The 14,357-nt window shown below is 41.0% G+C and overlaps 1 protein-coding gene across 1 annotated transcript in view; it reads right to left on the bottom strand.

Moving 5' to 3' along the window:
• LOC142336851 (uncharacterized) overlaps positions 1-14,357 on the bottom strand; it is a 117,880-nt gene that overhangs the window by 81,287 nt on the left and 22,236 nt on the right. Inside the window, exon 4 of the mRNA XM_075385806.1 lies at positions 418-453. Coding sequence (XP_075241921.1) covers positions 418-453 — 36 coding nt within the window. The remainder of the gene's footprint in view (positions 1-417; positions 454-14,357) is intronic.

A 14,357-nucleotide genomic window follows, 5' to 3' on the forward strand; every position in this document is an offset into this window, starting at 1 on the left:
TTCACTCTTTCGTGCAGGATTTTATTTTAACAAAGTATTGATAGATTGCTAGTTCAGTTTTCAAGATTCAATTATTCAAGATTTTTTCATAAAATGACACATAGAGCTTCAAACAGAATAAATCACATCAAAACAACTGATTATAAGGTACAAAGCTCAGCTAACTAAACTGATTGAATCATCCCCCCATAGTTTGTAACGGGGGCGTAAAAGACACTGGGGGGGGGGGGGGGGGGGACAGGATAGATCAGACCAATTAACGATAAATCAAGTTTGATACAATCGAAAAGATATTTCTTTTTCGAATCACAAGAATCAAAGATCCGACGTCTTCAAATGCCTGAAACTGGGAATTTTCAAGTAGCGTTGAAAATAATATCAACACAGAAAGGGGTGTTTATATTAATGTTTATTTACCTCAATGTCTGATCGGAGAGGCACTGACAGTCTCGCCTGAAACAGTTTAACAAGTTCAGAACCAACGGAATATTTGGTAGGTCAAATTGCAAGAAAATCAGTTCATGCCTCCCAGAAATTATCAAACAAAATAAAACTGGAAAATTCGTGCAGATAATCTTTGTCATGTGAATTTCAACGGTTACAAAACAAATGCCAAAATACCCAATGTGCTAATATACCCAATGTATTCCATTTGATCTTTTAATTTAATAATTTAAATTTTGGTGGTGATATCAAGTCCAAAGGACCGCTGAGACATGGCCAAATGAAATAGCTAAAATGGTTCTGGTAGTTTTTCAATATTAGGATAAGATATTGGGCGTATTTTGGGTGTTTTGTCACAATGGGTACATTGGCATTTCGTATTTTGTCCTGTATTGTGATCATATATTGCGATTGGTAGCAAAATATTATGATTTCATACACAATATATAGACGTTAAAATATTTATTACAATGGTTACCAAATTGAAAACATGTGAAATAGCGTGACGCGCCTTGACTGATTCTGGACGATGGTTATCCTCATAAAGTGGCGTCACACTTCATTGAGACGGCCAGGAATAATTGATCAGATAAGTGACTGAAAATTTTCTTTCACGAAGTGCCATCAAAATAGAGAGCTGTAATTTCGTTCGTTGACCAAATTCGCCATAAAGTAATCAATCTCCTTATCAACTTAGAAGATCACTCCCTTCAAAGCATACAAGTTAGCACTATTTTCAGTTCATTGTTGCGTAAATTCCAGTTCATTTTTGTTTTCTGGGGTCTTGCCCATTATAGCTCCGCCCTCACGAAATTATAGCCCCCCATTATGGTATGTTTACAATGATGGTGGAAGGAGGGAGGGGGCTATACGTAATATGACCAATATATCGGGGACTCTAATGGAAAGGACCCGTTTTCTGTTTCAACATCAGCTAGTAAGAGTCAACCGACGGGGGGGTTGGAGACATACTCTTTGAAGTAAAAAAATGAACTCCCGAAAATCTCACATATTATATGTTTCCATGCTAAATCCTTTCGTTGAAAAAAAAAATTGAATAGTTTTCTTTCTCAAACTGATAAACCATTCTGATCAAAAAATATATAGTTTGAACACCAGCGGAAAACGCGTTGGATATTTGCTTTGTTCAGATACATCATTGGGAATCTTAAAACTTCTTTCTCTTCAAAATTCTTTCAATCAAAATGTAATCAATGGAATAAATTAGCGATAAACTGCAATAGATAAGGAAAAACAGCGAGTCAGAGAAGGACCTGAATGAATTTTAAAATAACAAGGAGGCTCGTTAATGTGTGTAGGCACATGATGTTCCGACCCGAGCTCATCTACATATTTGACTTAATTGTCAACCAAATGAAGAAATAACAAAAATAGAAGTTTGAGTTTAAAAAAACGCTACAAGACCAAACTACTAATTGGAATACATAATGCCTTGCCTCTTTACAGCGCTCACGAGATCCGCCATAAAAGACTACGAGAAAAAAACAACAAACAACAAAAAAAAATTCACTGCAAAAACTTAAAATCTAAAAATGAAAGCACCCAGTAACAACGTTTTTCCTAACTATATAGCAGATGGATGTTTTCATTAATGAGACTAGGTAACAAGCCGACAAAGTGACAAAAACACAAATTAATGAAGCAATTAATATCGTCAGCTATTATCTGAACACAATGAATTTTTATTTAGTTTTTTTTCACCTAATTTAGCTAAAATTATGCTGAAAAAATAAATAAATTCAATTGGGCCATATTTGGAAATCATTGGGATCTGTATTTACCCCAATTTGCTAAAAAAAGAGAAACACAAAAAACACCACGCACAAAAATTTTATGAAAACGGATGTTGTCCAACAAACAAAACATCAGTTGCGACAAAATATAAGTACACATGTTAAATTTTGAAATTCAAGGAAATGGATGGGACCTCTCAAGGATGAGAAAAATTTACAAATTGAGGAAAATAACAACAAAACCCGAAAAGTTTGAAAAATGTTTGAAAATGTAGAATATCATAAAATTTAAGAGCATTTGCTCTAAACTGACTGCTTCGTGTAACATCATTCATTTAGTCCTCAATTACAAGCTGGTGAGACCGTTCTGCATATTACGACTATCTAAAGAATTAAAAAAAGGTGAAACAGCAATTTCAAAATAAAAATTAGCGAGAAAAGTGCCGAAACCATTACAGAATGAACTTTGAGGTAAAAACTTTTCCGTTTTCAGTTATTTTTAACACAAATGGGATTTTTTTTATTGTTACAAAATGACTTGATAAGCAAAAAATAAAAACAAACATAATGAAACTACGAAGTTTTTGAGAAAACCCCTATTATCAATGCCATTAATTTCAATAACTTTAAACGGAACTAATTAAACACGCTAAGTACTGCCTCGATGGGAAAACAGTGAAATCTTTCTTTCATAGGTCATCGATAACTCATCAAAATAAGTCGTTTCACAAGGAAAAATACATTAAAAGCACCAAATTATTGAGAAAACCCGCAGTATCAACGCCATAAAAATCAGTAGCTTTCAACAGAAGCCATTAAGAAAGCTGAATTATGCCTCGATGTGACGAAATGAATGTTGGTCAAGCATAAACCATCGTTAAGACATTAAAACTTGTCATTGACTATGGAAACATCAACAAATACAGGCAAAATACAAAAAATGAGTTGAAAAGTGCAAGTGTCGGAGTCATTTAAACCATAAGTTTTTCTATGAAAACTTTTTCTATGATCCATTCAACGTTTTCTTGAAGCCATTCGGAACTATCAATATTAGGATAAAATGATAAGATATCAAAAGGAACCAAAATTAGAAAATTTCCAAAAATATAAAAAAAATATGAAAACTCGTGCATCGAAATTAAAGAATCAGTTAGAAGATAAAACAATTAAATAGATAACTTTTTGTTGAAGTAGAAAAAAAATTGTTCTGTCATTACTGAGATTGACATACAGTTCACGAAAATAAGCTTAAGATTGATTAATGTCTCAAACAAAATTTAAGAAAAATAACTTTAAAGTCTTAACAGCCATTAATAACAGAAGATTTTATTGGAAGTCAAAAAATACGCTCAACTATGTCTCGCTGTGAATAAATGGTTATTTCTCATGCTTAGGTTGTTTGCCATGCAACAAATACAAGCAAAACAAAAATTCTGTGGAGAAATGCAAGAAGAAAGTGGCAAAGCCATTTGAACCATCTCTGAAAACCTTATCTATGATCCATTGAACGTCTTCTCTCTGCCAATGAAAGCCGTCAATTTGAGGATAATATTATAAGATTTCAAAATGAACCAATAGTATGAAATGTCCAAAAATAAAAAAAATGGCAATCTTGTGGCCTTGAAGTCATTTAAACAATAATTAGAAGATAAAACCGCTTACAAAAATAATTTTGGTTGCAGTAGGAACGACGGAGATCCTGTCTTTACCAAGAATGACTCACATTTCACGAAAGTAAGTTTATGATTGGTTAATACTAAAAAAATTCAAAAATTTAATTTCAAAGACTTAACAGACATTAGCTGTCCGCTCAAAGCAATAGATAGGTTCACTTAATGCTCATTACGAAACATATTGCACTTTTAGTCAAATAGTTTATGCTATAGGATTCCCAAAATTTATTAGAACCTCAAAAAGGAAATCAAAATTTTATTTAAAATTAGTAAAAACTGACAGTCGAATCCAAAAAAAATATGAGCGATTCCTTGAAAACGAATTTTTTGTTCATTGGGCTTCATTGAATGTAAATGAGGTTTGTCATTAACGGTACCTAGATATGAGAAGTGACTAGTATAGGCGTTCAAAACGCACAACTTTCAATTCATATAGTTAAGCACGATGAAGCCAATTGTATTCAATAACGTAATAAGGCAAAAGCACTTCAGAATGCCTCGGCAAATGTAGTTATATTTGTTAGCAGGTCTTAGTCTAGGTCACCAATCCAAACTAATCCCTTCAAAAAACCGAATTTGTTAGACTAAGCGAACTCTTTTGAGCCATTTTGGAAGTTATTCTTAGTGGGAAATCGGCTTTGGTATTTCTGAGAAATAATACGTATGTTACATTTAGAATGGAAAATCTAAGCGAAAGTTTTGATATAATACGCACAAAAATTCTCTATCTAATGATATAATTTATTCATTTCAACTTACTTGGTAACCTCCGGCCCGGAAGAAGATGTTGGGAGGATTGGTACAAACTTAACGAATGGGCGGACGGGCAATCTGGACGACGTTAGTACGACGGCGGAACGGGCGACGCTGTCGGAGTCGTAACGGAGTTCTTCAATCCAAGCAGTTAGATAGTAACCCTAGGGTTGCTTTCTTCAACGATCCAAACCAAATCACCAACCTTGAGATTCTGCTCGGCAGGCGTCTGCCACTTAGAGCTACGGTTCAGCGCAGGTACATACTCCTTAAGCCAACCTGCCCAACTTGCATTAGCGTAGGACTGTACCCAGGCGTACCGCTTACGATGATCGAACTCGTCGACGCCAAAAATAGACGAACTTCTGGTTGCTTGATTACCGAGTAGAAAATGGTTAGGTGTTATTGCGCCCAGGTTGGACGGGTCGGCGCTTACGGGCGTTAATGGACGTGAGTTTAGTGCGTAATCGACCAGAAAGAAAGCAGTATTCAGCACCTAGTCTGTGAGGCGACGCGTACCGAGAATAGTGTACAGTACTCTTTTAAAACTACGAATTAACCTCTCCCAGATGCCACCTTGGTGTGGCGCACTGGGTGGATTGAACTTCCACTTAATGCCCTTATGTGCAAGTTCGGCAGCGATGTTAAGCGTATTCCATTTTTCCACACATTCACGGAGCTCTTTCTCCGCTCCAATGAAGTTCGTACCATTATCCGACCAAATCATAGCAGGAGTACCCCGATGGGAGACGAAACGCTCCACTCGCATTACACGGGAACTAGTGTCCATGGACGGGACAACCTCAACATGGACAGCACGAGTAGTGAGACAAGTGAAGAGAAATCCCCACCTCTTCTCGGTAGTCCGAGGAAATGTGACGTAGAATGGAACGAAGTAATCAACCCCGGTGTTGGTAAAGGGATGAGACTGGTATGCCAGTCTCTCCTTTGGGAGTTCTGCCATGATAGGTTGAATGGTTGCTGCACGGAACTTTCTACACAAGAGGCAGTTTGATTTGATGGAACGCAGTTTGGAACGTAGTTTAAGGACGGCATAACGTTCCTGTACATTTGACCGTAAGTAATCAATGCCCTGATGATGGTTCTTCAAATGAAAATGCCGCAGGAACAGTTTAACAAAAGTATGACGCGCATCCAGCACGATAGGATGCTTAGTGCCAAAGTCAATTTCCACCAGCCGTCGGAGTCGACTAAAAGAACGGATGAGACCATGAGGCCCAAGAAACGGAGTAAACTGAGCAATGCGGCTGCACCTCTTACCGGATTTATTGTCAAGAAGATCCCTTCTTTCGGTGTTAAAAAACTCTCCTTGAACCAGGTACTGGAGATGACGCTCGGTTTCGTCAAGCTCAACAGGGTCCGCTATGCTGCCGTCTACGTTACGGTAACTTTCATGAGATGGTAAGAGACGGAGCACATATGCGGTGACACGAAGTAGTTTTTGATAAGAACTGAACTTATCAAACGGGATTAGGTTAATGCTTTGTTCCTTTGGAGGCTTGGTTACGGATGCGGCTAGAGATGAGATGAAGTCATCATCTTGTTCTTTGGTTGCAACGCCGAGCTTGATGTTATCCACGACGTCAGTATTTGGCACGAAGTGAAATTGCTTAGTTCTCAAGAAGTCAGGACCCCTCACCCAGCTACTGGATTGCAAAACTTCAGCGGACATACCACGCGTGCCAGCATCTGCCGGATTATCACAAGTGGCGAGGTGGTTCCATTGGACAACGCTGGTGTTCTCCAGAATTTCAAAAACACGATTTGCGATGAAGATTGGGTGTTTATTGGTTGAGTTTATCCACTGCAAGACGATGCTAGTATCTGTCCACATGAATACTTTATACACACTAACGGTTAATGCTCAACAGATTTCCTTTTTCGAACGTGCTGCGAGGAGGACGGCTTGTAATTCCAACTTAGGAACTGTCATTACCTTCATAGGTGCAACGCGGGCCTTGCCGAGGACAAACGCCAGCTCTGTTATAATGGCCCCGGAAGTGCAAATTACTTGAGTCCTAAGAAAACATACTGCACTGAATACGTCTTGCAAGCTATCACCAAACATGTGGAGTTCAAGATGTTGGAATAGTCCTGAAAAGTAACATCTCCGCTTTATGATATCAGCTAACCGCGGCAGTTCAACACACCAGGCAAGGAATCTTTCAACTGTGTCTTTAGGTAAATTGTCATCCCAACTTTGTCAATTGATACGCCAAATGTCTTTCAAGATTAAACGAGCCTCAACAGTAAACGGTGCGACAAAACCAATTGAGTCGTAGACCTTTGAAACAAGACTTAAGACCAAGCGCTGTGTTAAACTTTTTGTGATGGTGCTGTTAGTACCCCTACTCACAACCAGAGTATTGGTGTTGTGATCCCACTTAAGCCCAAGCACGTGCATTGATTCCTCCTCGGATGAAACGATGACCTTGGGTTCAGTGAATTGGGCAGACCCATCAATTCGGTCCGCCAGATCTGGTACATTGCTTACAAACTTAGTAAGCTTGAACCCACCTAGATGGAGAAGATGTACCAATTCCTTCGACCTAATGAGGGCCCTCTCGGGGGATTCCACTGAGTCTAAGTAATCGTCCATGTAGAAGTTCTCAAGGACGGCTTTCGCAGCTTCTGGGTACTGCTTAGCGTTATCACTTGCCGTGCGTTGAAGTGCGTATTTGGCGCAGGTGGGCGAATCTTTTGCCCCAAAGATGTGGAGGGTATACTGGTGTACCACAACATTTGATGTGAGGTCCTCCCGCCACAAAAAGCGCAATGATGACTGATCACATGGTAACACTCCAATTTGGAGGAACATTCCCTCGATGTTGGCAGATACGGCAAATGGATGTTGTCTGAACCGTAGGAATACATAGATTAGGTTTTGCAGTAAGTCAGGTCCGGTGAGTAATGACTTGTTAAGAGATGCGCCGTGGAATTTAGCTGCTCCGTTTGTACCCTACCAACCTTGCCCGGCTTGTTCGAGTTAACGACCGGATAGTGTGCTAGGTACCACTCTCGTTCCGAGCGACTTTCCACCTTATGAGCATGTTCATGTTTGACCCTTACTACGTAGCCCTTGTTTAAGTCCTTTTTGATGGTATTCGATTACTTTTCCCTTAAAGTCTGCTCTTTCGTTTGCCGCTTTTCCAAAGATTTTAATTGAACCAGCGCTGAGAATTAATTGTTGGGCAGTTCGATGTTGTCTTCAACCCATAGCATTCCTAAATCTTTCTTTTTTCCATTATGCACTGTGGTGTTTTCAAGAACATCATGCGCACGTGCGTCCGCGGTGGATCGAGGGTCTACTTGCTTAAGTGCGCCGTACGACTCCATCTCGAACCAAGATTTTACCTGACTAGCGAGTTCAAAATCCTGCGCCATATTTGCTTTAAAAGAATTCGAGACTAAACCTGAAGACGACAGTAGAGGGCCGCTTAGAACCCAACCTATGGGTAAGCGAACAGCGAAGGGCGAGCACTTCTCGTTGGCAGCGAAGTACTCTAACGGGCAGATGGCATGATACACATCCTGTCCAAGTATGATCTCGATGTTTCCATAGCATTATGTAACTGCGTCTAGAACTGCTAGGTGCGGGTATGTTTCCTGAAGTGCTTTAATGTTGATGACATCGGCGCCTACATTCAAATCTTCCTGTACGTAAGGGCTTACGTTAAGTGGTTCAAATGCTTGGTTGTCGCGTGGTGTTACAATTAGTTCAACTAACTCAGTGTCTAGAACCTCCTCGGTATTTATACCCTTGACTGTTAGTTTCAATGCTGTACCTTGCAAACCAAGTCTATTTGAAAGATCATAGGACACCCAAGAGTTACTGCAAGCGGTATCGCACAAAACTAAAGCCGTGCTATATTTACCAGAAGAGCTCTTCAACCGTAATTCAGTCACCTGAAGGATGCCTTTCATTTTAATCACAGATGACAAAGTAGTGATCTTACTCGATGACACTAGAAAGTTTACTTTGATTTGCGCCACCACTAGAATTACTATTGTTGGTTGGAGGGGATTTTGATGCATAAACTCTCTCAGCTCCATGGAGAAGTGTATTGTGGGAGCTGTTACATCCGTCCTTCCTGCATTTCCTGGGATTTGGGCATTGCTGAGCATATGATTCTCTCCCAAACATGAGAAACACAGTTTTGCTTCCGCCACTACCTTTGCTCGCTCAGTGGGAGACTTTTCTTTAAATACCCTACACTCCCAGATCCGTTGGTTTCCTTTACACACAATGCAGCGAAGGGGTTGGAGGCGTTGCTGATGTTGAAGCTGGTCTCTGAGTACCTTTAGATTGCGTATTAGCAGCAAAAGTTCTTGAGGCTAGTTTGGCCTTTACTACTGAGTTGGTGTTATCCTAAGTTCTTGCTTTCGATTAGTTTGTTTCATTAAGTCATGTGCCGCCGCCTTCTCCTTCAACCAATCGTTGAAGTCAAGGAGTGTTGGCTTAACCAAATGTTTCTTCACTGTGAAGAGTGACCAAGACTCTTTCAGATTGGGGGCATTTTTGGCACAGCCGTGTTAAGAAGTGAGGCGCTCGTAAGCTCTGAGTTATATGAAAGTGATTTAAAGACCCCGACAAGACTTGAAATTGTTGCAGAATAGTTTACGATGTTATCACTATTGTGCATCTTTGGTGGTGGAAAAGAGCTGAGTTTGTCTAAGTGTGCACTGACTACTGCCTGGGGTTGACCAATTTTACGTTCAAATGTCTTAAGTGCATCCTTATACATTACACCACAGTATGCGAACTCAGCGACGGGGGTTTTAGCTTTTCCAGTTACAAGAGTTTTTAAGTATGTTAACTTGACATCATCAGTCAAGGACTGTGAGTCTATGGCACTTTTAAATTGTCCGAACCATTCATGCCACTGCAGGGGATCACCGTTGTACTCTGACAACTTCCACTCGGACAATGGATCGTTTTTCTTACAAGTGATTGGGTCCGCCAACTGCTTTATCAAATCCGCGGAGTCCAAAGAAGGAGCCGAAGGTGTGGGATGCGGCGGGCCTCCCCAACACAAAGAATTTGGAACGGTAGCTCCGTACGTTGGCGGAATGATCGGAGTGACTAAGGTGAGGGCGGTACCTGTGGATGAACTAAATGGATTTGCTTGCATGAAGTCTGATGTTACGTAATTTTGAGGCCCTGCTGCTGCTTGTACATGGGAGGAGCGGAACGATGTAGTTATATGAGGGTTGATTAACGGAGCCGGTTGTACCGTGTTTACGTTTGCAGATGTACGTACAAGTGGTACTGCATTAGATGGGAGTGCTGCCGGAAAACGCCAGACATTTGGATCCTGAGGAGCAGGAGGTGCGTGGGTTATAGGAACAAATTTTTGTGGCTGAAAACTCTTTTGTGGGGTGGTGGATGAATTAATTGAGGTACAAAAACGTTTGCGGAGGAAATGAATGGTGCAGGCGGAGAATGGGGTAACAGATTGACATTATTCCCCACGGGGTTAGTGGCGTGTAGTGGGAGTGCTTGCGGCGGCGAAGGAGGAAAACGGAATGCTGGTGGGATTAACGGGAAAGGCGGTGGTCCGGGGTTTGGAACGGGGGATGGGGGAGCTGGTACATTTATGTGTGCTTATTGCGGATTAAGTGCTAGCGGAGCATTAACGAGTGTATTTAAAGGTGGTGAACTCGGAGGGCTGACAAAATTCATTTGTCCCGGCATGCTCGACCTGCGAGGGAAATGATGATCTAACTGTAAACCATCGAAGTGCATTGTTGCTTGAGACAGTTGTCGGGCTGTGTTTGGGGCGTTTAGTTGAGTTGGCATACCAAAGTTTATTGGTGGTGATGGAGGCGTATATTGAGGCTGTCGCTGCTCTTGCATGATGTTGTTTGCAACAAGTGTATCATTGGTTACATTGGTTCTACCACTTGGTTCTTGCGGCTCAAGGACAGGGAGGTTGTTGTTGGCCTCAACTTGACCATGTGTATTGTATTGAGATTGAAGTGTGAGTTGGGAAGTTGAGTTGAAGAAGGTCGTAGGACAATTGCTTCGTTGGATTGGGCGACGGAACCAGAAAAGTGCAAACTCGGTTTGTTTGCAACATCTGCCATGTTCCCGGCCGGTGACGAATTAATCCAATCTTGAAGTTTCTTGCTCTTGACTGAACTTCTTTCTGTAAAGAGCCCACTCATTTTGCCTGTACCAGACCCGTCTGCTGACGATTTTGTCATCAAATATTTTTCCTCAAGGGCTGCAGCAGCTACTTCATTGCGATGATCCTCCTCAAGCTGTTCAATTTCCAATTCTCGCAATTTCGTTTGTTTTTCAATTTCAAGACGCTGTCTAGCGATGCGAAGCTTTGCCTCATGTTGTTTCTCAAGTTCCTCCCTTTTGAGTCTTGATAGTTCTAAGCCTCGTTAACCTGACTTGATCTTTTTGAGGAATTCATATGTGAACCAGATCTTGAATGATGAGAGGTATATAGCTCTGCTGTCTCTTTGTCATGGACCGAATTGATCGACCTTCGAGCAGCAGCAATGAACTTATCAGTTTTCTTTATTACAGTCTGTAACCATTTTTCAATGTTCTTACAGGCAGCATCTGGATCTTCAGTCTTTTGTGCCATATCAAAGAGCTCTTCATTCTTATCAACTACTCTAGTAAAAGCATCCTTGCACTTCACAATCAGACGTTCAATCTTAACTTTCATGTCTTGCTTATCAAAAGCATTGTTAATTTCACCATAGATGTTATTAAGTTCAGCCTCTAGTTTTGCCCTCGCACTATAAAGTTTCTTGAATTTGTGCTGCAAAATGTTGTCATGATCTTATCAAAACAGGAACCAAGAGTTTAATTTGGTACTATTACAAAGTACACATACACATACAACAGCACAACACAAAATGGGTTGAGCCGAACACTAGTGGGACGGTTTGCCTAGCAAATCGCCAAAGATTAAAGTTGTTCGTCAAGTACAATAGTACCCGGCGAAAGAAAGAAAGAAGGAAATGTGAGCGCTGAAGGTGCGACACGGGACAGAACGGGAGACGGGACGGACGGGAAGAGACGCCGAACGAGTAACGCACGACGCAAAGGGAAACCGGACCGACGAACGTGAGCGTCGGGCGAACAGTGCGCGACAAAGAGGGAAAATGGCACCGGCGGGGCGGAAACGTCGGGCGGACGGCGCGCGAAGAAACGGGAAAACGATACGGACGAGAAAGAAACGACGAGCTGGTAGCGCGCGACGGGACGGAAAACCGGGATAGCACGGGAGGGAGACGGTAAGCCACAAGCGAGGAGGCGGGAAGATCAATGCTAGCAGACCACAGAAACAAACTCAACCAGACAAACTAGCCGTAACTTCAGAATGAACTTAAGTCACACCCTAGAAAGAGGGAGAGAAACTGCTGCCAGGTAAACTAGCACAAAACATTGTGGGACTTTATCTACGGCATCAAAAAAACATCAAAACATTAGAATAGTTTACGGCAACGAAGTAGTATAACCAAAAGTCGAAAAAAATAGGAAATTTACTAGCCGTAACTCCAGAACAAACTTAAGTCACACCCTAGCAACCCACCATACCCAGACAACAAAAGTGCATACTACTAAAATTAATAAAGCTATAACAAATTGCTAGCAAACAAGTGTGGTGAAAGTCACGAAACAAACCAGTCGTAACTGCAGAATGAACTTAAGTCACACCCTAGCAAGGAACGAGACTAAACAACCAACCAGCACACTAGCAGAAAAAGTTTTACTACAGCAAAAATTCAACATACTACATCATACAGCAGATAAACGGGGAAGAGAAAGAAACACGGCGACACGGAAACAAAAAGACGGAAACGGAAAACGAAACCAGATAACCTGCGGAAAACGGACGGTAGTGAAAAACTCTAAAAATGGGGAGAGCGAAACTTTTAGTAAAGTGCTATTGGAGAGGACCAACCACAAACTAACCCGTAGCTCGTCAGTAAACTAAGTCACACCACCAGTCAGCGGGTAAACTCCCACAACAACGCAAGACTAAGTGACATTCAGGTTATCAAAGGCTTGAGTAAAATCCGCCCCCTCGAAAGCACGACGGGTGCGAAGCGTTTTACGACGGCGCTTAGAGAGCTTTTTCGGTCGGGAGCGTGTTATAAAGGACCGAAGGTTGTTCTTATGTGCTAACCCTAGTGAGTGTTTTCAGCTCAAGCGCAGGTTTTTGGTGTAATGCTCTGTACTCTTTAAGTAAACTAGGATCTTTTTGTTTACGTTTAGACACAATGTTTTTCACTATGTGGATGGTAACTAGAGTACTGCGCTTGAGCTGATCGTAAATATCAGGAGTTCCCTCTATGGGGCAATACACAATAGCTTCTATGCGCTCCTGATACTCTTCAAGCACTGCAATAGGCTGCGAAGGTGTTAAAAGCTTGTTGTTACTGCGATGACGGGACAATGGATTGTTCACCATATCATGCCATATAACTAGCCTCTTTTTATCACGGTAGAAATGACTCAATTGGAACTGAGCTGATTTTCGTACTTTCACTGCGTTAGGATTGAAACTCCGACCTGGTAGTGCGTAAATTCCTTTTTTATAATGGTCCTGCAACGCTTGAGGCAAAGTTTTTATGGCGTGATGCAGTGAACTGGCAGCTAATATAAATCATATAATGTTTTTACAACATAATTGATGTGAGCTTTGCTCAAAATCCGAACCTTGGTGTTAAATGGACACTTTTTACGACATTCCAGGAGTGAGCGCTTATTTGGAGCAAAAACCTGCCTTTTTTCTCCGATTTTGAAAAACTTCACCAAATTGTTCTTTTTTTTCTTTTAAATTGACAACCTTATGCAATTATTGCATCCCGGATTAATAACTTTTTTCTATAAACTTCTATGAAATTCTTTCATAATTGGTCAACTTTTCAAATTTTTTTGCTTCGCGAGATATAAGGCGTATACAGCCTTTTTGCAATTCGGAGATACCAATACGTACTACTGCTAATTGTTCAAATATCGGCCAAATTTTTTCAAATTTGATGAATTTCTTTTTGACAAACAAAAAATTATGGGCTAGGTTATCGGTGACGAGCGAGGGATTAATGATAATACCAGATTGTAGGAAATGAAACCGAAAAAAAAATGAGGGGAGTTACTAGATTTGCCGGTTCAATATCTATTTAGGACTTCAAAGACAAATATTAAGTTTTTGGATGAGTCTTACAAGTTTTTGAGGTAGTTTTTTCTCGGTCACTGAAATGCATCGCCGCGAGTCACATGCGTTGACCGTGATTTCCTTTCAGACATGTCTCAGGTAGAGCATCTATTCAAAATTCCAGCTCGGAGCATCACTGGTGCAATAACGAGGTCCCGGTTGAAGCCTGAGACTGACAACCATGTCGCTTCCAGACTATCAGGGGCTTGCTGTTCATCTATAAAGTGCTGCAATTGCTTGGATGCAAATCTGACGGAGTAAATCTGACGAAAAAAATCGGACCGAGTATATCTGGCCGAATAAATCTGACGGAAAAAATCTGACTGAGTAAGTCTGACGGAATAAATCGGACAGATTTCAATAACTAACTACAAAAGACCCCACGGAGTCAACTCGATTGGACTGTGCTTCCTTTTTTGTCGTCGAATGAAAAGACTCGTCGCTTCTATGTGCTCGAATGAAATGACTCGGTGCTTCTATGTGCTCGCTTCTATGTGCTCGCGGCACCGAAATATAGGCGTTAA

The sequence above is a fragment of the Convolutriloba macropyga genome, chromosome 3, assembly GCF_964194025.1.
Source record: "Convolutriloba macropyga chromosome 3, txConMacr16.3, whole genome shotgun sequence".
NCBI lineage: Eukaryota > Metazoa > Xenacoelomorpha > Acoela > Convolutidae > Convolutriloba > Convolutriloba macropyga.